General features: G+C 43.9%; 1 protein-coding gene across 4 annotated transcripts in view; it reads right to left on the reverse strand.

Annotated features, from left to right (window-relative positions):
* Nucleotides 1–3,956: 3,956 nt before the first annotated feature.
* The window catches only part of esrrb (estrogen-related receptor beta), a 41,065-nt gene continuing 18,974 nt past the window's right edge, over nucleotides 3,957–26,047 (reverse strand). For 2 of the 4 annotated variants that reach the window (XM_084914612.1, XM_084914614.1), the window contains 5 exons: nucleotides 25,601–25,726; nucleotides 19,703–19,813; nucleotides 19,051–19,212; nucleotides 10,150–10,419; nucleotides 3,957–7,238 (listed from right to left, as the gene is read on the reverse strand). In XM_084914612.1, coding sequence (XP_084770738.1) covers nucleotides 6,994–7,238; nucleotides 10,150–10,419; nucleotides 19,051–19,212; nucleotides 19,703–19,813; nucleotides 25,601–25,726 — 914 coding nt within the window. In that variant the 3' untranslated portion in view covers nucleotides 3,957–6,993. The remainder of the gene's footprint in view (nucleotides 7,239–10,149; nucleotides 10,420–19,050; nucleotides 19,213–19,702; nucleotides 19,814–25,600; nucleotides 25,727–26,047) is intronic. The other 2 variants (XM_084914613.1, XM_084914615.1) reach the window with 1 other exon arrangement.

Below are 26,047 nucleotides of genomic sequence, written 5' to 3' on the forward strand. Positions count from 1 at the left end.
TGTGTTAGCTGGGCAGCAGGGTGAGGTTTTCGGGGTTGGGCTGGGTTGGGTGTGGTGGTGGGGGGGACAGCTGACCTCCCCACTGTCCTAAAATGAAATGGGTCGAGTCTTATTTATTTACAGCATGTTTTGCACTCGTCCCATAACACTGTAAATTACCTGCATGGTCAAGGCTTCTTTCTCAGGCAAGGAGAGACAGGGGAGAGGAAAGGACATAAAACGTGCGATCTGGATGATATTTAATTCAGGAATCACATATGATCTGTCAATTTCCATAAATCACACTTTATGAGTCATATTTTAAATACAAAATCACATTTATGAATACAAATGTGTGAATTACAAGCGGTCATATGTGTTTGTATGATTTACAATACGTCTATAGGCCCCAGACAGAGTGCCTTACCAATATTTATGAGATTTCTATAGAACATCTCATCAGAGGATAAGGGATGGGCGATTTCCTTGCTGGGGGTCTTACGTGGCTGATCACGTATCTATTTCAGACTTCGCACGCGTGCTTATCGTGATATTGACTGTTTGACTCCCTGTTCATCTCCTCCTGAGATGACACGAAAAGGATGGCCATAACGTGAAATATGATGTGGCACATTTATCCTTTGGAAAACATGTTGAGTTTTGTTTGGTTGATACAGAAGAGCGTGACACTTACTTGAACGTGATTATATGGCAAAGCAGGTGGCCGGAGACAGCAGACTCAGTGTATGTGTGCAAAGATTTCCATCAGAGGGAAGTCTCTAAGGACCAGACCTGGTCCTTGGCTCAAAAAAGGTAAGGGGCCTCCTCCATTATGGCAAACAAGTGCGTTTGTTTTAAGGCCAATGGAGACTTCTAACCTTTGCTTGACACACCGAAAAGGTCAGGCCTATCCGTGGTTTCCTTCCTTCTGGAGTGAAGACTGACCATTTTCCCCCTGCTCTTAGGACCGCTGGAAACCTTTGGTACAATCCCAGGACCCACACTACTAACAAGCATAGTGCAGATAAGCAATCTGCACACAGTTTTAGCCTAAAACCATGTAAATAAATAAAATAAAACAATTAATGAACAACCCCAGCTCTGAAACTGTAGAACAATCTCACCTGCACACTCGGATGAAACAAATGTCTTAATATAATTCAGAACACAGGCTGGAAACGCTCTAAAAACACTGTAATTGTTTTAAACGCATGTGAAGTGAGCACACACAGCACCCAGTGTGAGTTTTTCTCCATTTGATGGACGTATCCATGCTTATCAATGTTCCTTATCTCCCTTCATTACTTCCTAACCAGTGGTTAAATTGGAAAAGCCCATAAGAACGTGTGAATACATGGCAGAGGCAATAAAACAGTAGGACGAAGAGCCCCCGCCTCCAACACACACACAGACTGTACATCCCACAACAGTGTTTTTCTTGGGTGGAGGCAGATACATTGAGCAGATAGTTGGAAATATTTCTACTCCCTCCACAGCTTCATATCAGTGAGCAGCACAGATAAAGATATAGGTGGGTAAATAAATCTCAAAATGAAGGAACAAAACCCTTCACAAGCAGTTATCAGTGTGTGTGTGTGTGTGTGTGTGTGTGTGCGTGTAGTTTATTACCTGTTCTCTCATAGCACTTGTGTTCCTGCAATGTTTAAGTGCTGGGAGAACACAAGTGCACTGATTTCCGCTAAACGTGGCATTTTCTCTGCAATACTAGCAGGTCAGTGTGGTCTCATCCTCACTCTTCTTGTGTGGTGTCGCGTCTCCGCAGGGACTTGTTCTCAGTGGATTTTTGTGGGTTTGCTTAATTTCTACAGTGCTTATCAGCTAAAACGGTGAAAGACCCGAACCGCAGTTTGGCCCAGAAACAGGCCGCCGTCGTTTAAGAGACACAAAGCTCGATATAATATTTCCCGTTTTCTTTTTGTTCCAGATTTTTTCGCTCTGACACTTAAGAGTCTGCTATCAGATTAAAAACTGGGATTTTAAACGTTCTCCTTTCACTACATCGTTGCGTAATGGCTCTGATGAAAAAAATGTAACCAGAGTAATTTGACAAACTGGGACAAAGGTCTGCTGATGGCCACTGGGTTTTTAGGACAGCAGCTCAGCCATGCATTAAGTGGCGAGGAGCTCAGGAGTGTAACCTGATAAATGCACTTAAAACAGTGAAGATGGACAATGAGAGGGCGAAATCTCAGATGGTCTGGCCTGTGTGCCTGCTAGGCACTTTGACAGCCTATTGATCAGCCAAAGAGAGTATTGTGTGGGGTCAGAGGTGTGGGGATGCATGGCTCAGATACTGTTAGTGGGACACATACAGCACAGCATTAGGATCTATTAGGAAACAGATCCACTGTCGAGCAAATCACATTGTTCTTTTCGTTGAAGATCAAACCTGTTGTTGACTTTCACAGTCCTCCCTGCAGAGATGTCTGAAATTTCTCCTCCGATATAATACACAACAACAATATAGCAAACTGTCTGCCTTCTCAAACTGATGTGACGTAACGTTTTCTGTCTGGCACCATTGATAGCCCAACGCTAGTGAAAATGCCCAGCTCCTGTTATTGAATAGTAACAGGCTTGTCGGCCGGTGCCTCCAATTTCACAAATGGAGCAATAAATACACATAACAGAATCAGTGGAACAATAAGAACGGCCATAAAGAATTGTTGGGCAAAAACAAGGAGCACGGGTGGGGAGGAGAAGGAAGACGAGTGGAGGGGGGGTCAAAAAGAAAATTTGACAAAAGAAAGAGATGAAAAGTGTGAGCGTGCGAGAGTGAAACGGAGAGGGGGGGCCAGGAAGATGGTGGCCCACTCTTCATTTCTGTGCCACAAGCTCTCCTGGGCATTTACGTGCTCCGTTTTCAACCTAAGTGTAATTTGAGCCCTGGGTTGATACAAAGTGTATGCAGCAGCTCTGTTCAAACCCAATCACTCACCCTGACGTGTAATCCTTTCCCTCACCATCATCAACGTTGCTTTGGGAATAATGAAACACACTTAAGCAATACGCAGCAGTCGTACAGCTGCGAGCGGGGCCGCATCTTGATGAGATGCCTCGTAACTCTAATGAAAGGTGTTTTGACCTGTCAGTGGAGGTAAATGATTGCCTCGCTACTGTATCTGTGCGAAACGTATCGATGGCAATAGCCGGTCCAACTGGATGATTTGCATGAGAAATGAGGAGCGCATTACTTCAAAAAATAAATAAATAAAAAATAAAAATGACAGCAGCTGGCAGCAGCGCTCTACATTGTGTTTGGCCTCCAGATCTCCTTTTTTCTTTCCCTTTCATCCTCAATTCATCTTGTTTCTTGTCTTGTGATGCCATTGTTTCCACATAGAGGATTATCACGATTAATTGGCTAGCAAGACATTATTTCAAAAAGGGAAATTGGCTCTTATAATTATATAGTGAAGGGAATACTTTAACTCCCTGTAATATCAGCTTCCTGAAATAATGGCGCTCCAGCCCCTCACTCCCCCCCTCCCCTCCTACTCTCCACCGCCGCCTCCATCAGCGTTAACATGTCTGTCTGCCTGTTTCCTGTGACGGATCCATTTTCAACAGTTCCTGGCCCTGCAGAGACTGCGGTTGATTACTGGATGGTTGGGTGGCCTGCGTGAATCTCTCACTGGCTTGTCTCACTTACTGCCACCAATCTCTGGTCTTCTGGGAGCTCCTATGTGCTCTTTGTTTTGTCCCATCGCCGAACTCGCTCTCAATGTGTGTGTGTGTGGAAAGGGGGTATTTACACCAAGCAGAGGACAAGGTTAGGTTAAGTTGTTACACTGAATTAAGTAGATACACAACAGCGACAGTGCTGTCAATACACACACACACAAAAACCTGTAAAAAACTGTCACCCTTAAACATTACCATCCATGTGAAATTTCCTTCCAAGTTTTACTCGACAGACTTTTTAACCCAGAACACAAAATAATCACAGAGGTCGGTGAGTATTTAATTCATTGATCCTTTACCTTTTTGAAAATCAAAACATAAAAGTTACACAGATATTGGTGATTTCAACGATCAGAGATATCAATGTACACCATCGCCAAATGATATATTTCACATCATAAATACTCACAGCGCAGAAGCAGCAAATCAGTCACCTGCTCCTGTCTGCAGTTTCATCATCAAGGGACCAATTCTGACAAACTGATGTTCATATAAACACACACTTGCTTAGTAACCAAAACGTGGGGGTCATGCCCACTGACGGCCAAGTCGTATGGTCGATGTGAACGCATGCTTTACCTTTACAAAGAGATCTATGACGAATGACGGGGAGGAGGAGATGTACAACTACAAATGTTTTGGCAGGAGCACTGCGGGAGAGAAGAAGTCTTTGATAAAAACATGGATGGCTCAGGTGTGTCACAGACGTGAGGATGATAAAGACCAGAAAGTGCTGAATCAGAGAAATATTGACTACATGATAATGAGGTAGTAGTCAGCAGGGCGCTGCATACTTCTTTTTTTTTAAGTGGTATTTCGGCAACCTACTGTATTGACGCTGATATATTTACACACTTAGACACAGCTTCTAATGTAAGACATGTTGTCTTTTCCTTAACATAGTGTCATATTGCAAGGTGAAGAAAAAAAATCTAATCGAGTTTCTTATGGCTGATCATCTTAGGCCACTACAAATTTCTATTTGTCGAGATTTTCTGCAGATGCTTTCATTAATGCCGCACTTTCACTGAAACAAGCACAAAAGTCATCAGTGGAGCAAATCAAATACAGTTCTGATATACAGGATACATGTTACTGATTAGACGGATTTAGAATATGTCACTTAATCGCTTACAAATTCTCCAAAACCTAAGTAAAAGCATGCTTTTAGCATGGTTTCAGTCAGAATTGGTCCCTGTTGTATTGCACAACAGTTAAAACAAGTCAAGTTGGTAATGTCACCCTTTACAGCGGAGCTCGTTTACTCGATGGCGGCTAGCTCAGGTTTTGGAATTGGGCGGGAAAATTTGGAGAGGGAGTGGGCGGTCAACCTTGGATGCACGGCCAATCAGACTGCTACTTTAAAAAAACCGTCATGGCGGCGGCTGGATCAGTGTTAAACACTGATATCACAAGCGTGGCGGCAACTCTACCCTCCTGCGATGTCAGGGATTCCTTTGATCGCGGTATCATATTGTTGTGACAGCGCCACAATTTATCACATCACATAAAATCCTTCAGCAGTCTAAGCATTCCCCCTTCAACACGTTCCCTCTCACACGAAGACCAGTGGCATGACTCCAGTGGACTGGACTACAGTGTTACTCACACCCAGCACAATGGACCTACAGCTAAACACAGTGGGGGTGGGGGATCTCTCTCCCACCAGAGTTCACACCTTGCACTGACACAATGATGGGTTGCTGCTACCCGTTGTAGCATACTGACCCTCTATTTCTTGCATAGCTAGTCACATGTACATACTTGAGCACCCCGAGCTCTTTCTCACTGATGTCTACCTGCCTCTCGGCCGGTGGGAGGGGTGCTGCTGGCCGTGGTGTCAACGCGAGGTCAAGAAGAAGTGCTCCACGTGTCTATTGTGGTGCGACACTGCGCACACAACAACCTCCTGCTGGCTTAAAAATAAACCCAGTGTGAAACGCCACAACCGCGGCTCTGCACCTGCCATTTACCTCTGTTTCGTCGAAGTCCTATAAATGCAGGCGCAGCTATTAAAAGATGGGAGGCGTCTAAAATGGTGAGAGCAGATGCTGGGCACCTTGCTCCCAGTGTGTGGGATGACTCTGCCACAGGCTTAAAGGAGACCAAAATAGAGTGGTTGACATATGGGCCTCTGATTGTTTGAACACGGAATCTCCTGGACCTCTGCCACTCGGCATAAATCCTTTGATACTGCCACACCAAAACCCGCTGATTAACTTTTGCCTAGCCTGAATCAGGTCATCCATTTGCATGTAAAGAGGCAATTTCCAAAGGCTCAAACAATGACCAAATCTGAGGTTCAGTCTGGGGTTCATTGGCTTGCACGAGCAGCAGCAACACAAACCGCTTTGGAGAAGGAGAAACGGTGGTTAACCGAGGTACAGCGGTGTGTTCCACCGCTGAGAAGGGGCTACGCAAATATGGTCTTTTAGTAACAGCAGCACTGAAAAGCGCACAAAAGATAGGATCTGAAGCTTGGCTCCCCAACGGCTCGCTTTATTGCTGAGTTACTACAGAATAGGAACAACTGACTATTGTACCTGCCTACGCTAGTTTGGTTAAACATGGGACCAGCGAGTCTTCCAGTCTGAGCATAGATCCACGACGATCACACGGCATAATGCTCTGGAGAGGTATATCCAAGGACATTTAAACTGATAAGAGTTCACATATAAGTAACCACTTTCATTCTTCCCCCCCCCCATTACAAGAAGAACAAGAGAAAATGGCCACCAAGTTCACCAGACTTTGAACTGTACACTCAGTCTTTCAAATAATAAATATTTACATGTCCAGACCACAAAAAAGAAAATCAGCTGTTAGACAAGTAGGTGTGTTTATGATGGTTGACACCTCCGCTGTCTTCAGAACATTTTTTTTTTTTTTTTTTTTTTGGAACTTTTAATTTTCTGAAAAAAAAAAAGTCTTGTTATCAAGATCTGGCAACTACTTCAGCAAGTAGTTGCCAGATGCTGAGCGGCAGAAGGGTCCTTCTTCATATACAGCATGACAACTGACAGTTAATTAACAAAAAAAAAAAAATTATTACTGTACATAGTATTTCTTATATATTTTAAATTAATCTGCATCATTTTATATTTATACTAATAACCAAGTTTTGCATTTGCTCTTTTTTTCCTTTTTTTTTTCTTTTTGTGTCCCGGGGTTCCAGGAAGAGGAGGAGTGAGAGAGGTCAGTCTCCATCCTGCCTAGCAGATTCAGCAGGGGTGTCTCCCTCTCTCCTGAGAACCCTCAGCCTTGGTTCAAGTCACTTTCTGTTGCCGCAGCCAATCAGCCACCCTCCGATCAGACCTTGGCTTCCAGCATCTCCAGGAAGAGTTTGTGCATGGGCACCTTGCCCTGCACTTTGATGCTGTAAAAGTGCTGCACAGCCTTTGTGGCTGTCTGCCTCAGCAGGGGCAGGGTCATGAGCAGTTTGCCAGCCCGTCGTGGGTCCTCCTGATGCTGGCTGCTCTCATAGTCCTGCAGGGCCTCGTGGAGCGCGTCCTGAAGCTTCTGGACTGCCTCCATGTCCTCTATGTGCATGGAGTCTGACAAAAAAAAGGAGAGAAAGAAAAAAAAGAGCATGAATATGATGGATTTTTTACATTTGAGACAAAGAGGGAAAAGGGAAATTGTAAGAAATACGGTTTGCTCTTCTAGACGGTGGTAATGTAACAGCAGTCATGGGAAATAGTCTTCTAAAACAAAATAAAATCTCATGAGTGATCTTAACTGCTCGGTCAGTTGCAGCAAGGTTAGGAACACATTATCAGTATAACTCACACCCTGACAAGCTAAAGAATAGATCATAAAAAAAGAAAACACACACACACAACAACAACATCTGCTTTGTTTTATTTATATATTTATTCTTTGGTGGATTGGGTAGGGTATTGATATGGCCCTTGACCAGTGGGACTGAAAATCAATGTTATCCTCCAGTAACAATAGCATGAATAGCATCCAATCTTTGCTGAGTGAGTACACATTAAACACCTGACTGTTCCAAAGGACAGAGTGTTTTCCAAAAAAAAACAAAGGGAAAAAAAGGGAGCTCCATTAGAGAATTGGACACCATAAACAAACGTGAGATGAATGCAACACTTCCTTTTGATACTGACTCCTGCAAAAAGGATGCGAAAGCGATGAATGTGGACGCGTGCATTTCTCCACGAGTTTGCGCTGTATTATCGAAAGGTGTCCACTTCAGTACATTCTCCTGCAAACAGCTAAAATATGACTCTCTCACTTTCTCTCTCAGCTTCAGATAGTCCAAATCTCTCCCACCTCACCTCCTGGCATTTTTTTTTAGAGCTGTCTGCAGTTTCAGTCTGGCTTCCCTCCGGTGTTCTTCGCTCCTATAACGTTTCGCTACAGTGCCACTGTTTTTCAAGCGATCCTCTTGTACATGGTGTTACCGTACTCCCCTCTCACTTTCGCCTTTTTCTGCTCCCACCTCTCTCAGGGACAGTCTAGGGGTCGCCCTTTCTTTCACTGGTTAACTGGCATCTGGCACTCAGGAGGCAGCATGTCATTGGCTGCCTGACTCGACTCACCTTGGCGGCGCATATTTTACCACACGGGACAATAAAAGGCAAAACAGATTTCAGGCTTCGCCCCAAATTCATTGACTGGAACAACTGTATTCCCAAGACCTTGAGACATTTCTCACCCTGACGGTTTTCAAATCCACAGTGGTAAAATGAAGTAGGTCGTTTTGTAAAGTGAATGTGGGAAAAGGAGGGGGGGTGAAGGAGGGAGGGAATGGAAGAACAAAAGACTCAGATGAGGATGTGGTGTGACATAATTATCTCTTGTTCTTTTCACACAGGCTGCATTTTTACAAATCAAACCAATTTTTTTTCTTCTTTTCTTTTTCCTTTCTAGTTTCTCAGCAGCAAAGGCATGCACACACTCTAACAACCGACCTGACTGGAGCTGCGCTTTAAAGGAAGGTTTTGTCGAAAGAGGGAAAAGAAGAGAAAATAAAAAGAGGGATGGAGACATCTCGACAAATGGGAAAGAAAATGGGGCACGAGAGAAAGCGAGCAGCTTACAGACACTGGAAAAAAAGAAAACAACAACTTTGAAGAAACAATTTCCTCGCAATCCATCAGTGAGCCCACGTCGATCCGATTGATAAACTGCTAATTACAAAATCAATTGCTATGAATTTTCACAGCTGTCAGACAGAGGGGCTCCCGGGAGAGTGATCTCCCAGAGACCTTGTTCTAACGTTCTGGACACCCTCCGCCTCCCCCTCCTCCCATCTCTCCTTCCTCCTCTCACCTCACCTCCCTACCAACGCTCTGTTATCTGAAAGCAAAGTCCAAGCATCAGCATTTTTGTTTTTCAGTCCCGGACAAAACAAGGGAAAAACTTGCCCGGTGACCCAGGCGTGGATTGATCAGAGGAGGACAGGTCCTGCCTCCTCAAAAAGGCACCTGTCAATAGCGGCGTGCCGTCTTCGCACTGGAACAAACGAGCCCCATCACGCCCTGATACTCATTCCATTTGACTTAACACATTTTATTGACAGCCCCCTGCGCTCCTAATGAAATGCTAAATTTATCTCCCGTGGCTGCCGTGCCCTGCAGCTACTGTTATGGAGATGGAGAAAGAGGAGGGAGAGGGAGCGCTGGAGAAATACCACAACATTGAAGGTGTTCAATTAAAAAAAAAAAAAAAAACTCCCTCCGTCCCTCTTTCTCGTACACTGGCCTTATCTTCTCTCCATCTCTCGCTCCAAACTAAAGGTTACACTGAAAAACTCATGAAAAACTAAGAAATGTCATTTCTGAAACTGTGTTAGACAAAACCCATATTACACTGACTAGTGTGCATTCCTCAGAGGTCCAGTCGGGAAAAAGTAAAATGTCCTGAGTGAGTAATGCCCATGAGGATTTTTTCAAGAATATTTTTAAACCTTCACTTTTGTTTAAGCCCAGAGATTGCGTACTTTTTAGGATAGTGTGCGTGTATTAATTTGTTTTAATTCAGGTGAATTAAAAGCTTAAAATTTCATTGCTTCTGCTTATTACTGTATGGTTTATTAGTTGTTGTATGTCAAATTTGCATACTTACACTTTTTAAACAAAATGCAACAACAACAAAAATGCAAAAAAATATTTTAATTACAGGCATGGCTTTTATTTTACAATCGTTTTTAAATAAGTGATTAAACTAAAGAGAAAGGTGATTTTTTTTTAAAACAAAAATAGAGGAAATGTTGGATAAAAAAAAAATTAGTTTTAAAAATTTAAAATTTGGTTAAACAGAAAACTTTTCCCCAAAATTTTTAAATCAAATTATTAAAAACCAACTTTATTTATATTTTAATTTAACTCTATTGAGGATTCTCTTTTAGTCTACATTAGTATAAAATAAAATGTATTTCAATAAAAACTCGAGCACACTCCATGTCATATATGATGCGTCACTGTGCTGAAGATAACCCACCTGAGTTGGCAAGAGCAATGGCTTTGAGGGTTACAAACTCCTCCTTCTCCACTTTGAGCTTCTTGTATTTGCGGACCAGCTGCAGGATGGACACGTAGAGGTCGAGCAGGCCCGTCAGCCGCGAGTGCTCCTCATCCATGATGTAGTCCTCGGCGTACACCAGCTCGTCTTCGTACGGCAACGAGCGGAACACGATGCTGAGGATGAGGATCTCCATCCAGGCGCTCTGCAGCAGACTCATCTGGTCTCCCAGAGAGAGAGTAGAAAAGCCTGGGCAGGAAGAGAAGGGGAAGTTGAGCGAGAGAACCTGAGCACAATCTGCAAGCTTATATTTCTAGTCAAATGTTAAAGAAAAGGACAAAAAAAAGAGAAATTATGTGATGTACGTAATTTTATCTCTTCCACGATTTAGAAAAAGTCTTCTTTATTAGAGGGAAAGAAAGCTAAAACCGTAGGATGTCGGAGATGCGATCAGTAAAACAAATACACATGTACATGCACATGTTAGCGAGTGGTCTTTAATTTCAAATGCACAGTGCAAGGTCCTCTTTGAAGCTGGTGTCAGAGCACTTGAGTGGGCTTTAGTGTAAGTGAGGACAGTAAATCGGTGCAAAGGTCCGGGATACACAAAGCCATGTGGTTACCCCTTGTATCCTGTCACTCTTGTATTGGTGTGAGGGGGGATTAGCACCAAGACACATCCTCATTGGAGGGGTTGAGGACATGACACGCACTGTGTAACAAGAGGAGGTGATGAGGGAATGCACACACACACATCCACGGAAGTGCAAGAAAACAGACATGCATGCATATTCAGATAAAGGCATCTACATGTATGCACATGAATGCATAAACGTAAAACGACGCACATCAAGAGACACAAACGAAGCCGGGGTCACATGGTGCAAGTCATGCCCAAAGGCCTGCTTAAACCCAGGGCCAAACTCTTCGACAGCAGTAGAATAAAGCTGAAATCGGCACGAGGACAATACACCTCCGTCTTTTTCGACCCCAACGCCACGACATATGCTCAGAATAGAACATTAAATCAAACAAAGTGTGAGATCCCTGAAAGATGAGCTGTGAGAAATTCAAACAAATTAATAAAAGCAAAAAAAAAAAAGAGAGCCAGAGAGGAATCGTCTCGTCCCTTTTTCCCTTCGTAGCTCCCTTTAGCTGTCAATAAACCGCATGACATCCCCCAACACTCCCCATATTCATTCCCCCCAATCTCCCACCTCCCCTCCTCCTGCACAGCGTTCCTGCAGGCGCCTCATTCTGACAGCATATTAGGCTCTTCGGCTCCACCCCTGATTAATAAGATTGCTTTTACAAGTTTGCTGTTGCCACACTTGCGTAGCCATTGTGTGATTTAAGGGCGTGAGATTACAGTATTGACCAGAGCGCTCACTGCACCCGCATTCCACATTTTCTCTTAAATATAAATGATCTGTTGGTGCAGCCACCAACCTGATGTTTATCTCTTTCTGCCAGGACAACATAAACGCATAGACACGCACACACACACGCACGCATGCAGCTTAAGAAGAATAAGAGACATAATGAGGAAGCGTCAGAGAATGTGAAAAAGAAACGGGACGATGAGAGCGAGCGAGGGAGACGGGCGGAAAAGAAGAGCTGGGGAGAGAAGTACCCGAGTGTTCAATTTCCCTTATCGTGGTGATGACCACTGCAGGGGAAGAGCTGGAAGATACATTAATTAACAGATTGTGATCAGAATGTGAGGGCCTTCACATTTTGAAGGGGAATCAATAGTCAGTAAAATAGAGTGCTAACTGAAAGGTACCAGTGCCCTGCTGGACTGGTCAGAGGTTGTCTCTGAAGAGCCCAAATTAGACCCAACAATTCAAACTGCCAGAAGCACTCACAACACTTTACTAATATCAGTGAAGGCAATAAGCCATATTTTAAAAAGGCCTGTGCCATTACACACATATCCAGACAGCATCTTAAAACTCTTTGTTGTGTTATTTCCTTGTCTGCATACGTGGCCATTATGTCGGACAGAATGTGGACTGGCCGGAGCAAAATTGTCATGCAAGCGTGGACGTGGTCTTGATTGCCGCATCAGGTTGGCATCACAATCACAGGAAAAGGCTTTGTGTAGCCTTTTAATGCCAAGGAGGAGTGAAGCGGAACTAAAGCGCTGTTCCCAATATGACAGCTCGTGTGAAGGCCTTGTTCAGGGCTCGCTGAAGTGGCTTTGGAGTTGTTCTGATACAACAGACACCTCTCAGCCATATGCACACATGCGGCTCCAGCAGCCTACAATTACCTTTGACGCTAAAAGTCCTTGAATTTAATCCAGTGTTGTGAGATGGAGAGGTAGTGTTTTTCCCTTGCTCCATTCTCTCTCTTCAAGGCCTAAATTATTGCTCCAAATGGGATCTCATGTCGTTGCCTCGCCTTTTTCCACTCAATTTAATCGAGTAATGAAGTGACTTCCCGACTCCGCAGGTCACACGCCGCTCCGGCCGCCGCACTCTGAAGGTGGCCCGGTTAACTGCCGTCGGAGTGGGTGATTTCCTCTAATGAAATATCAATATTTACATCTTCATTTCCAGCCCACTGCCTTGGCGGGGTTTGACCAAACATGACACAATATTGACCAAATCACAGAGGCCTGTCGGTGCGCTTGAAGGGCCTTTTCCACTCCACTGCTGAGTGCACCGGCAGCGTTCTGTCTGAAAGTCTTTGCGGCCGAGGAGATAATAACAATGCAGCTCTTGAGTTTCTCTTTGTTCACTTTGACTTAAGCACCCCGCTCAAATAGGGAGCATTTATATCTCAAAGAAAATGTTCACTTTCAAAATTCTCTGCTGCGACTTTTTTTTTTTTACACTGCTTGTAAATGAAAAACTCACTTGAGACAAAGGAGCACAAATAAATACGAGTGATAAAGAAACAGCACCGCATAATGGCCCACCTAATCGTCAACTGCATCATCATTAATAGCTCAAAGGGCAAAAATCAGACCACTAAAGTCCAACAACAGAAGCCAAAACCATCATCTCCTCCTTTATCTCCCCCAAAGCCCTCGGCTGTGAGCAGGAGGGGGCAGCCCAAACCTACAGACGGCTGCTTTAAACCCCTTGCAGAGATTAATCAGAGCACTGTTTCATCTGCCAGAGCACAGGACGGTCCAAAATGAAATGCTGGAGATTTCTGTTGAGCTGGAGTTCATATTCTATTAATTTATTATTGTTTCCCTCTCCCCGAGGGCCATTAGCGTGGGTAATAAAAAGAGATGTAATTACGAGGCACGGTGGCCCCCTCCAGCTGCAGCCCCCTCGTAACTCAACCTCAATCAGACAACAGAGCAGACAGAGCGAGGGAGAGAAAAAGAAAAAAGATGGCAAGCGGGAGAGAGGGAGGGAGAGAGCTAGAGAAATGGGGGATAAAAGAGACGAGAAGATATGGGCCAGGGAGGAGGGAGATAAGGAAGAGAGAGAGCAAAGGGGGACCAGAGCATAAGGGAAAGGGAAAAAAGGAGATAGAAAGAGGAAAGAGAGTAATTCTGGCTGGACAGGGGCTGATCTATCATGGCCAGATATCAGAAGGACAAGCAGGCCCTGAAGACTTCTGCCCAGCGGCAATCTCACCTCAGCCAAGTCAAGTGCTCTCCGGGCTCCAGTTAGAGTAAAACTGCCCCTAACAGGACCCCAGAGGTTGAGCACGTCTTTCTTTTTTCTAACCTCAAACTGGGCTGAATGATCACACTGCCATAAGCTTATTCTATATCAAAGCTTTTTGTTGTTGTTTTGTTTTATTTCAGATAACAGTTTAAAAGGGGGAAAGGACTGGGGAAAATGTGCGTGCACCTCTGTTTTGCATGGATTCTTGTCACTTCCAAGTGTGACACACAAGACATACAAGCAATATAGGAAGAAATGTCCATTTTGAGCAATTTTACAGATGGCGCAAACTCGTCTTCATGGACCTTTGTGCATATAACTCGCATGCCGACTATGACCCTTTTTGCATTTATATGACGGCGTCAGGAGGATCCAATCAATAGCAGCTTGGTAATAAATTGCTGTGCTTGACGTAAATAATTTGACCTGAAATCCAGCCACGTGTACAACACAGACAGCTCAGTTTGCTGCGAGCTTTCCCCGGACATTGATTTGATGACACAAAATGCTGCTTTTTTTAAAAAAAAATTATTGAGTAAAGTCTAGTCAATACAAGCTGACTAGGTGAAAAAGAGGTTGATGACTGAAAATTAATTGCGTTTTCGGGAAGCACCTATCAGCCTTCTTTTGACGTGATAACCAGCCCATTATCCCATTGTAAGTAGCTGGAGAATGGGGTGATTTGACCAGCAGCCTGTGAATGTTATGAGGTTGAAAAACGTTAAATACAGTAATCCCCTTGTTTTAATCTGCACCCTATAACCTCCTGACCTGGGCAGCAAAGTCTTTAGCTCTCCCCAGGGTCCCACTGGCCACTACTGACTTTACATATCTCTTAGCCCCAAAGACCAGGACGAATCAGGCTTTAATCATTGCTATAATTACACATAATTTATCTCCACTGCCATCAAGTAACACTGCTTAATGAGGTATGTCTCTCTGCTGATCATCACTTAAAGGCACATCTGCAAAAAAGATTTCACACAAAAAGATTATGCACACATGTTAAAGTTTAAGAAAGTATTTAAATTTTATCTATTTTTGTCATTAAAAATATGTATATACATACATGTATAACAACGCCGAATGTACCTAGCTATACATCTGTCACAATAACTAAACAAGCTTGGCAAACGCCCCCTTCCTGGTCCTGCACACTGTTGGCTTCCTGTCCCCCATCTCAATCTCCCTGCATGAGATTGGGGGTTTCTGCCTTCCTTCCACTCTCTGACTGGGTTCAGGCCTCAGCATCCACCTGATTGCTCAATCTATCTTTATCTCCTGTGTTGAAGCCTACGTCAGAGGGTAAATTGAATATACTAAGAGCTGTCTGTTGGTGTCTATATTTAATAAAGTGCACTGATGAGGTGCTGATTTATTGCCAGGCAGTATTCACACTCTATTACAAGGAGATTACGCAGCTCGAGTGGGATCAGGCTGGCAACACAGTAAGTAGATTTTACAATTTAATGGCAAAGAGAAAACAGGAGCCTGGGAGGAGGGGGGGGGGTGAAGGAGGCTAGGCGACTATAGTGGAGGGTTGAGCTGACAAAAACAAGACAACGTACAAGAGGCGCAATCTTTTTTCGACATCGGTGCCTCCGTGCTAACAAATAACGCGCCAGGCAGTTGTCTGTCAGACGCAGAAGCTGATGAACTGAAATCCAATAAAGCACAGATGATGAATATTCCCAAAACACCAGCGATGAAAAGAACAATGCAAACTAGTCTGATTCATTAGGTTCCTCTGGCCTGAATCTAACACGAGAAAATCCTTTGCGTGTATATTCTATAATAATTCATTATAATTAAAGCTGTGTGACAAGTGAACTTCTTAACGTTACAAATGTAAACAGACCTGAGAAATAAACAATCCTCACTCAGTGTCAGCCAACATCACTTTATTGTTCAGATGATACCCATTTATGCATCCAATTGGCACCTGTCACACTGCGCACACTATTTAAGTTCCTTTAGTCTACCTATACAATTGTCATGCATCTGCAATCCGCTTTGCAACCCACATCCACCTTAAATCCTTTGACTATATTGGTCCTGACTGAAACGTGTTTTCTTTGTATGGTGCAAAGTAGGACAGTGTCAGTGTTTGCTTGGCCCTTTAGCCCTGAGAGAACTCCCAGCTGAAAACACTCGGAGCTGGGAAGCTGGGAGGTGAGCTGGCAAGCACCAAACAACGAGCACCTTTTGTATAAACAACAGGCACGGCACTCTTTACATATGAACGCATGACATTCCCACTGCGGGTGTGAAGGCATGTGGGGAAAGCACAGGGTTATGGGGGGTTACACTTGAAACTCACTGCTGCTGAGGAAGGCAGCAGTGTCAAGTTGGTAAGCAGGTTCTAGTGTACTGAAGTGGTCAGGGCACTTAGTTGCTCGCTAAACGTCTTGGACAGAGGAAAATGCAGCTCTAAATTGATGGAAGGGACCAGAAGGGGTGGCCAGAGGATTGCTATGTGTGTCGAAGGTTGTTAGCACCTTAGGAGCAACAAACCATCTGTCAGCGTTGCCCTAACACTATTCCTAATGACCCCGTGCCCCTAAGGCAACAGCCGTGTTACTTTGTGCTGCCATTTGGAGCAGTGACACAAGTGTCTAAAAGCTCAGCGGTGATTATCAGTTAATTAAAGATGCTCTTCAGATGAGGGCAAGGCTGCAGTTTTGCAATGGCAAACCTGTTAAAAAGGACTGATACGTGACACCACGCTGATCTGAACAACTGAACGTGTTCTTATTTCGCCTAAAATTGCAGAATTCTGTAACACCTGAAAAGAACTTCACGTATGTAAGCCGACCTTTCACGGCCAAAATAACAAAGTCGACATCGGAGCCTGTAAGGCAGATATCGGCTCCACTAATGATACAGCTTTGTTATCCTCCAATTGTCCTCCCATTAAAACCCAATAGGGCTACTCTTCTCAACATTACGCCACTTTTGAAACTCGTTCCAAATGTTAGCTGAAAATAGGAGAAATTAAAAATCAATTGGGAGAAGGTAACTGCCAATTTTCATGACATTTAAATTGTTACACTCAGACTTCAGTTGCTGGCCCATCTGTCAGTGGCCTAATCAATGTGGTCTACTTCATAATGAACAGTTAATCTCTTTAATTCCATTGCCCAAGGCCACAAAAATCTATCAGGATACAATCAGCAGGTTTTTTACCCTCCTTTTCTTCCCTGTCGTAGCTGGAGAAGAGAAATATAGTAGGAGCGGAGCGTGGTAGGCTGCCCTGAGGTACCGCTGGTGCATGCAGTGTTAGCGCATGGAGTCTCGCTCAACCAGTGAACCGTCTCTGATCAGGTTCAGCCATGTACAACTCAATTATGCAGCCATTTCATGGCCAGAGGACACCCACTGCCCTAATGCAGACACGGACCGAGCACTTAGTTGAAGTGGAACTCCTTTTTTTGCCCTCTTAAATTGTTATTTAACAAGAATGAGTGTGGTTTTACGAACAAAAGCATTAAAACGTGGCCACAAACGAAACCAGTGTCGAGTCTTCTTCAGAAGCAGATGAGAAAAATCTGCTTCTGTCTTGTCAACGTGCAGCCAGTGCAGATTATTTAGTGCAGCTATAGTTCCACGCGCCGGCTCACAGAGGAGCACACAGTCGGGCTTAGTGCTTCAGGTTTTGGGTTAAATGATCATTATCGCCACATTTGGAATGACGAGTCGTCAGCTGCAATCTATGAGGCAAATCCCATTAACGTTATGAATCTATCCACTGTACAATACGTGTTAGTATAATCTGATTAGCAACGTTTCAACACCATGACACACGAAATCCGAGTAAGCATGTACACATATTAAAATGATGAAGCATTTCAGGGACGCGAGATAAAACCTTTAATACTTGTATATTAGTGTTTTTTAAATAATTGGCTAAAAGGACCATCTATGAAGAAGAAACATTTCTGACTCTGAACAATACACACTAATGCTCTCTTTATTCTCTCTAAATGCAAGTTTGCACTAGTGAAGATTCTTCCTGTCTGTACTCTACAGTCAGCCTGGGAATGCTGTCAATTTTGTGCATGTCTGCACCACTGGTGTAATTTTTGGGTCACAATGATGAGAGTGTGTTATCGGGTCAGCTGTGATCCAGTCCTGAGTAAGCTCCTTGGTTAAACTCTCAGTCTGCTGACCATGCATGGCCTGTGGGGAGTGATCCAAATGGTTTAGTCGCGTAAGGGACTGGGGCTGAGGCCAGGGGCTGGGACCGTATCCATCTCTAATCTCCTTACTATCAGATCTGTACCTGATTAATACCCCTTCTGCTGAGAAGTACTCTAATACCTATGGGTACACAATGCACAACCCCGAGGTCACTGAGAGTCCACTTTGTATCAGTGAAAATAAATAAACTTGTCATCTGTGTGCCATGCGTAGAGTGTGCATATGTGTCAGTGTTGTAAGGACGTCGTGCATTTCCTGCATGCTGACAGATGCATGCCTGTCCAAGTTATGCTGATGAGAAGAAGAGGTTATGGAGTTGGCACCGAGGGACACATTGATTTAGTTTGTTACCGCTTTGTCTCTACAGCACTGCAGTGCTACAGAGTTATAGGGGTCAAGCGAAAGATCAAGCAGGAATCTGCTTTAGTTGCCAAAAAAGAACAGCTAAACAACATGTACTCTGTCAAAATCAGAGGAAAAACTCTCGAAGGAAGCAAAATCTCTGCTGATGTGAGGTGGCCTATCCTCAATTCAACAGCCTCTTATAACCTAACACCTCCTCTATCAGAATGTCTATGGGGCAAGGAAGAAACATGATTATGCCCATCAATAATTCAATATGTGTGCGCGTGTGTGCTTGCACTTGTGTGCATTCATGTGTGCATATGTGTGCCTGTGTGTGATATGATGTCTTGTTTGACTGGGCAGGTCCCCAACTTTGCTCTTAATCTCCCCGGTGATTACAACATACAATGGCACCGGGTCTGTGTCCCCCCTTCTCCATTGAATGGAGGGATTTAAAATGCACTCTATTGATTTGGTTCTCGCACAGCGATGTCCATTTTGCACACCCCTCAATCCTCCACGCACCCGGAGGCTGTATGAGCTGCTGTCATTAATTATCTACGTGTGAGTGCGTGTTTATTTTCACAGAGCATGTTTAAAACTGGGGGCAAAGAGAGATGAAAGAGGAAAAATAAAACAGTATTGAAAAAGAGCATGCCTTGAAATAAGACAATAAGAGAATATTTTATATGTATTTTACCTGGGATGTGTTTAGCCCAGCCGATTATGACTACCAGCTCGCGGTCAGCCAGGTCACAGAGCGTGGTCAGAGCCTTGATGTCACTCTCCGGCATGGTGGGGTCAGGCATGGCATAGATCTTCTCTGGCTCTGCCACCAACAGGTGAGACACTATCTTTGTGACTGGATAGAAGAGGAAGGAGGGTGGGGGTGTCAAAAAAAAAAAAAGGAGAGGTCAAAGGTTATTTCACCGTAATGCTTAGAGAGGCACACAGATGCGCAACACTGATATGCATGACAACATGACGAAACAGTAGCATGGTGGTCCCACATTCCCTTTTTTTTGCCTGTGTGTGTGAAGGAAACGCCACATTGTGCAAAGGAAATTTACAGTGTGCAAAAAACATGTGAGACAGGAGTGCCCTCAAGATCTCTCACTCTTTAATATCAGTCATCTGTTCAGAGACTTATCGTAACTCGGCTCCGAGCAGAACAATACGTGGCCTATATTTACGACAAACGAACTCTCAACTGTCCAAACATGCAACATGACGGAGGAACGCGAGTCTGTCCTAGAATTTTATCCCAGTTTTACTTGCTTGCTCGCATGGTAGAGGAGAGGCAGCGGAAGAAAGAGACAATGGGCTATTGACGGGGGGTGGGGGGCACTCACGAGGCTTTTTGGTGGGAGGAGGGAGCGTCAGGCCCAGGTACGGATTGTTTTCTGTGTCCAACCTCCTCTTGTACTTCTGTCTGCCCCCTCGCACACGGTCCAGACGAACCCCTAAGAAAGAAAAGATAAGAACGTCATGTAAATTGTGATGAAGTTGTAAAGACATAAATATAGGATTATGGTTCAAAATTACACCCTCACATATTCTATATTATAATATATTAAAGTAAATGTGAGCTACAGTGCTGGCCTTTAGCTTGTATGTAAGGAATATAAAAGGACTACGTAGAGGTATAAAAATGTGTCCGTGTGTATGAGCATGCTTTCAGTGTGTGTGTGTGTGTGTGGGGATGTGTCAGAGTTGCGGCAGGCTTCCCATATGTGGTCCATGCCTGGCTGGTCTACTGTGACACAGCTGAGCCCAGAGCAGGTCTAAACATATGAATATTTAACGCAGGGTCAATGATCTCACAGACTGGCCCTCTAATTATTTAGCTTTTGGGGTGAGACAGACTGAATACTAATTAGCTGCCAGCCACTTGCCTCTTTGCTTGTGTGTGTGTGTGTGTGTGTGTGTGTGTGTGTGTGTGTGTGTGTGTGTGTGCGCGCGCTCAGGTGTGTCCTTTTTCAATATCCACAAACAGAAACTTAACCAGCCAACAAGCAAAGACATAGTCACACATACAGTGTACAAAGCATCCACTGTCATACTGCAGATAGATAACTAGGTATTGCTTTCCAATAAAAGACCCTCATTTCACCCCTCTTTCACAGGAGTAGCACCGAGGCCTTATCATCCGCAGCCACACCTAGGGGGCCAGGTTCCACACTGATACTGTAAATGTCAAGCTGGCCTCATCATAACATAAGTTATTTATTATCTCATTATTTGATAAGAATGTTTCTATTAAGATGTCTTTTCTATTCTATTAATTTTCAACATTGTAAACATATTTCATCTGCGCCGTTCTATTCATTTGATGCCACTCGGCAGGTATTTGGCCATTTAATGAAATTGTATGCAAACATTTATATCCTGCATGCCCTTATTTGGAATTGTGTCACTGCCACCGGACAGTCTAAACATACCGGCTATCTTAATCCAGCTGAGAAGGAGAATCTGTTCAATTTACCTTGTATGCATAATGTAACCCCCCCCCCCCTTACACAGACGTGCAAACAAATTTAATACTAAAGGTTGGATGAGGAAAAAGGCTCAATGAAATTCTTGCGGTGGAGGAGGAGTTAATTTGTCAGCCTCCCGTGTCCTTTGAGTGAACAACACCTGCAGCTGGAGCACTTCCTTGATGATTTCATCACTTTATAACAGGGAGGACGGTGTCAAACCTGGGCATTGTGTGGCCACTGCAAATGAGCCTAATACAATTTGCCCATCAGCAAGTGCTCTTGGAGAGGATGAGTTTGGATGTGTCCCATGCGTGGCGATTGGAGGTCGCCCGGTGAACGGATGGGGAAAGGGAAAATCAGATGATGTAAGATAGAAGTGGTGGCCTTCATTTAACAAAGAGGAATTCAGCAGCAGATTTATGCAAAAATAGCTGATTTTTATATACAACAGACACAAAGCCCTACTTGCTCTCTCTGTGAATGGGTAGTCCAGTAAGTTGTATTATCATGTAACTATAAAACAAAGATTTTTTTCTACTTATATAAATTATTTGATTCCCTAGAAACACAAATCTGATTAGGACTGTCTTTCAATTTCCTGACACTGACAACCTACTAACCTAATTACCCCCAACTCCCAGCAGAGCCTTATCCTTCCCAGTGAGTACCAGGGAATCATCTGACATCAACTACCTGTATTTCATGCACAAGCGTGGATACTTGGTGACAATTTATTTTTTATGTGCATTGTATCAAGCAATCAATTCTGGCAGTGTTGTGGGCTACTGCTTAAAAACTTTCTGCATTAGTTAAAACACCGTTATTCTTGGATGCATGTCACTGTCAAACGTGCTATCACCACTTTCTACAGTTTCTTCCGGCTCTCCAGATGAGCTTGGCTGCTGCCAGGTGGCAACGCTTCTGCTCTCCGTGTTCCTCTCTGCCGGTTGAGTCGTGTGGCTGTGTCAGCCAGCATAAAGCCAACTACGGAGGTAGATGGGTGCCTCTTTTAATTAGAACAGTCCTGGCCATAATTAACAGATGCTGACAGGAATTAAAGCTCCGCACTAACCTGTCTCATTTTACTGTCCAACAGGGCCAGACACAGGCAGAGAGGAAGAGAGAGTGATTAAGAGCAGCCAGACAGATTCATTCACTCATGCTGTCAGGTACTATAGCCAGGACTTTTATAGGGGCCTTTGTGAGGTTCATATGCCCCTTTGGTGACGCTTTAAGCGCTCCGACTCTGGCCAGTCTGTTGTGCTCCCTCCAGAGTAAACAGTAGGTGCGTTATAAATGTGCAAAGCGAGTTGAGTGCCACCTCATCCACAGTCATCTTGCTGTTTTATGGCCCACTACACAGTGTGGCAAGGGTAGCAGCGGGTGAGCTCGGGTATCATCTCTTCAAAGGAGGGTGCTCGGGGAGGGGGCTTTTGGCCAAGGCGGCTGGCATTTGTGCACGGATTAGCACAGGCCTCGAGGTGGGGGCTGGGGCCAGCTGACCTACAGCTCTTCTTTCTCTCCAAAAACAATAATAATCCCCTTCCAAGCACACTCCTACAAAAGGGCCTGTCTTCACTCACTTTATGTGGTAGGGCCCCTTATTTTGAGTCCCTCACCTGTTCTGGGTGTCTCTCCCTGGGGAAAGTGTCAGGATGTCTGGGATGGTTGGCAATGCCAAGGGGGGCTTAGGCGGTCCCTATTTTAGCTGGGAAAATCAGAAGGCCACATGGCAAGGCATGGTGAACCTTGCCTTTCAAGGAAGCCACCCGCTAAACTGCCGTCAGCACTATTTCAAAGGGCCCTCGTTGCCAGCTTCGCATGCTTCTAAGTGCATCGCAGCATTTTTAAACACGAGTGGTGATGAGCAGGGGTAGCGGAAAAATTGTCACGCATTGCCCCCCGTCCTCATCTGCTGACTCCAGAGGCTGCCATAGTGACACCCTTGTCACATACTCCATTTACAGGTTAGCTACAGTATCCCTCGTGAGCTGGCATCCTTGCTCGTACTGCTAATTGAAAAGACTAAACGGCACTTAAACCTCACTTCAGAGTCTAAATTAAACTGTTGAAAAAACATTTCAAGTGATGTTTGCCACAGTGGAGGCCTCCTATTACTTACTTATTTCAATTATAGATCTTAGAAGCAGACTGGATTCATCTTACTGGTGCACACAACTTTGAAGAAATGACGTTTAGTACTTTACTTCACTAAACATTTTTTTTTTTTCATTTGTATGTTGTGCCTTTTACTATAACTGACTGTTAGAGCTTGTTCTCTGCATGAAAATGTATTGCATATCAGTACAGACACACTCCTTTGTTCAGCAAATCTTCACAGCTGTCGCACTGCTTCCTTGCAAAAGCAGAAGATTCCTTTAACACACAGTATTCCAAAATTAGGACAATGGAACAAAAAGCTATTGTCTTTGGTCAATGCTGTGGATGTGCAGATAAAAATATATATTAACTTTACAGAAATGGTCGATTTTCTTGAGCTCTGAGCAGCCAGTAAGACTAGAAAAAGCACTATGTAAAATATACCTGTCCATTCTTGTATGTGGAGGCATGTACAGTAGTGTGAGTGTGCGAGAGAAAGGAAGTCGTGGTGGAGAGCAACTGCCACTGAATGATGTCAGTCTAATCTCTCAATACTATCTTGTCTTCTCTCTTGCTCTAAGCTCTGATCTGTTTCCATTGATCAGAGGAAAAACCTGTTGCATCTGACATTTGATTAGTCTATTGATCACTTCCTCCTTTACACAGTCAAGGGAAAGTACAGCTACTCAACACAAGGTTCAGGCAGGCCTCCTGTAATCGGACTGCTGATCTTCCAAGACCATTTTCCTTATGCCTCCTATCCGGTTTCCAATATTGAAGTGCCAAATGTGGCTTTAGTGGCTTTGCTTTCACAGGTGTACCCACACAGAACAGAGACGTGAAATCTTAAGTTGTTTTATTTTTTTGTTTAAATCCAGTGAAGGATTTAAACTTATGTTTCTTTGGGGGGTCAGCAATGCACCTTGTTGGGGCTATTAAGTTATAATTAGGCAATTTTCCATTGAGACACAATGTGACCTTTCTGCAGTAATGAAAGTAAGTTGCAACCAGAGTCACATGAGCGGTTGCCACCATTTCCTGAGCCGACGGCTTCATTGAGCTTACAGTCGGCACAGACCACGTGTCTCTCTTTCCATTTAGTCTTGGTGACACAGCCCCAAGACAAGAGCTTAAGCAAACGCTCGTTTTCTTAGTCACAGCCAGCATGTTTCATAATTTCGACTGTGACAAAAATCAGTTATATGAGAGGGATCTGTGAACACCAGCACATGACTTTAATCACGCACTGTGACAATAGCTGCCGTGCGGTGATGACAGCCACTATGTAAAGGAGGAGAATCATTCTTATTCTGATAATGTGCTGAGTACACAGAGGAGTGCATTAGAACCTCAGGCTTAGCCGTACTCTGCATATTCGGGTTTTACGCTCTTTTTTAGGCTGACCTGACACCAGTCATTCATTTATAGCAACGGCTACATATTTTTGTAGTCTCTTATTCTCCAAGGTGATATATTGGCATAAATTTTTCATCAGATAGTAATGCGATTACTCTGTCATTCTGGCATTGAGGCTTTATCTGGCTGTGCACAGTCCAGCAGATTCTGTTACTGGGTTGGGATCCATACGGGCTACGACTCCGGCTTCAGGTCGCGACTGGGTATGTATGCATCTATAAATCCCCCACTCTCCAATAGAAGAGAATAATGGGATGAATAAAAGCAGAGTATATAAATTTCACGGAGTTTGGCAGAGAATTTAAAAGTGGACGTTTTAACTGGATTTAATTTATCTTCGATTTCGGAGCTCTTATCTGGCAAAGCATTTATACCACCGGCCAACCGTGAGGGATGAAAAAACCTACCCTTCCTGCTTTTATCTGCACTTAAGAGAGAAGCAAAATAAAAATGAGTGAAAACAAAAACAACACTGCTTCCCTCCAGATATTGTCATTTCTATGTTGTTTGTCTATCTTTTATTTTATGTTATATTTCAAGCAAATAGCAAATGATAAACTGACAGAAACAGAAAGAGTAAGGGAGGTGAAAACTCACCCACTAGTGCAGTGGGATGAGGGAGAGTGGACAGGTGCCTCCGCTAGAAGAGCAGCCAAGGTTTGTGTCTCGGGGGAGTCAGTCAGTGGGGAAAGGGAGGGGGAGAGAAAACCAGCCAGACAAATCCATCGGAAGCATGTTTAATTGTCACTGAATTCCCTGTTGGCGTGACTTTAAAAAACCATCCACAGGAAGAGAGCTGAGATGTTCGGAAAACATTTAGTGGATCAATATGCCAGGGAGAGCTGAGACTGTTGCGGGTGTGTGCTCAGGGACCTGGCCTGAGCCTTTCCAAGTGGAATACTGTTACATTTCTATTACTCAAAGGCAGGGATCAACCTATTCAGCATATTTCTGTCCCCAACTCAACTGCACATTATTTACTGCTGTGTGGATAGGAGGGGGAGGACAAGGGGCTGGGAACTGTTGTGCCGGCCAGCTAGTTTTATGCATTTCTCACTCTGGAAATGCATAAAACTAGCTGCTGCAGGAAGAAATAACATGGGCCTTCTTGGTGGGTCATAAGACATCAGGCACGTGATGATGATGTATCTGACTATTGTTGATTTGATCAATTATTTTTGTATAAAGTGTGTGCTTCTATGCTACAAAATCTATGCTACATGAGTGTGTAAGAATAATAAAAAATGTTCTTACTCTTCTTACCTTCTTTGAGCATCCCCACTTTGAGGCATTTCATGAAGCGACAAGCCTGACATGATTTGCGTCTCCGCTTTGTGATCTCACATTCATTTGTGGCAGGACAGCTGTATTCTATGTTACCTGTGAAGAAGAAGAAGAAGAAGAAGAAGAAGAAGGAGAAGCACAGATTAGCACCAATGTCATATTCAAATAACGAGTAGAGTATAAAGTACATGCATTTTGGACCTGATGCTAAGCTGGGTGCTCCCAGTAAATGCAGAAAACACCATCATTGTGTTTAGATGGTCTATTATATAATAACCACTCTGGTATGGGCACCTGTTAATCATATAGATTCTTACAGAACCAATTTCTATGTGTCCTCCAGTGTGTGGAGTACCTTCTAGTACTGAGGTCCAGAGTCTGAGGAGAGGCGGTGGGGGCAAGGAGTAAAGGGCAAGG

Source organism: Perissodus microlepis, chromosome 19, assembly GCF_051167445.1.
Source record: "Perissodus microlepis isolate ML-2025 ecotype Zambia chromosome 19, ASM5116744v1, whole genome shotgun sequence".
NCBI classification, from domain to species: domain Eukaryota; kingdom Metazoa; phylum Chordata; class Actinopteri; order Cichliformes; family Cichlidae; genus Perissodus; species Perissodus microlepis.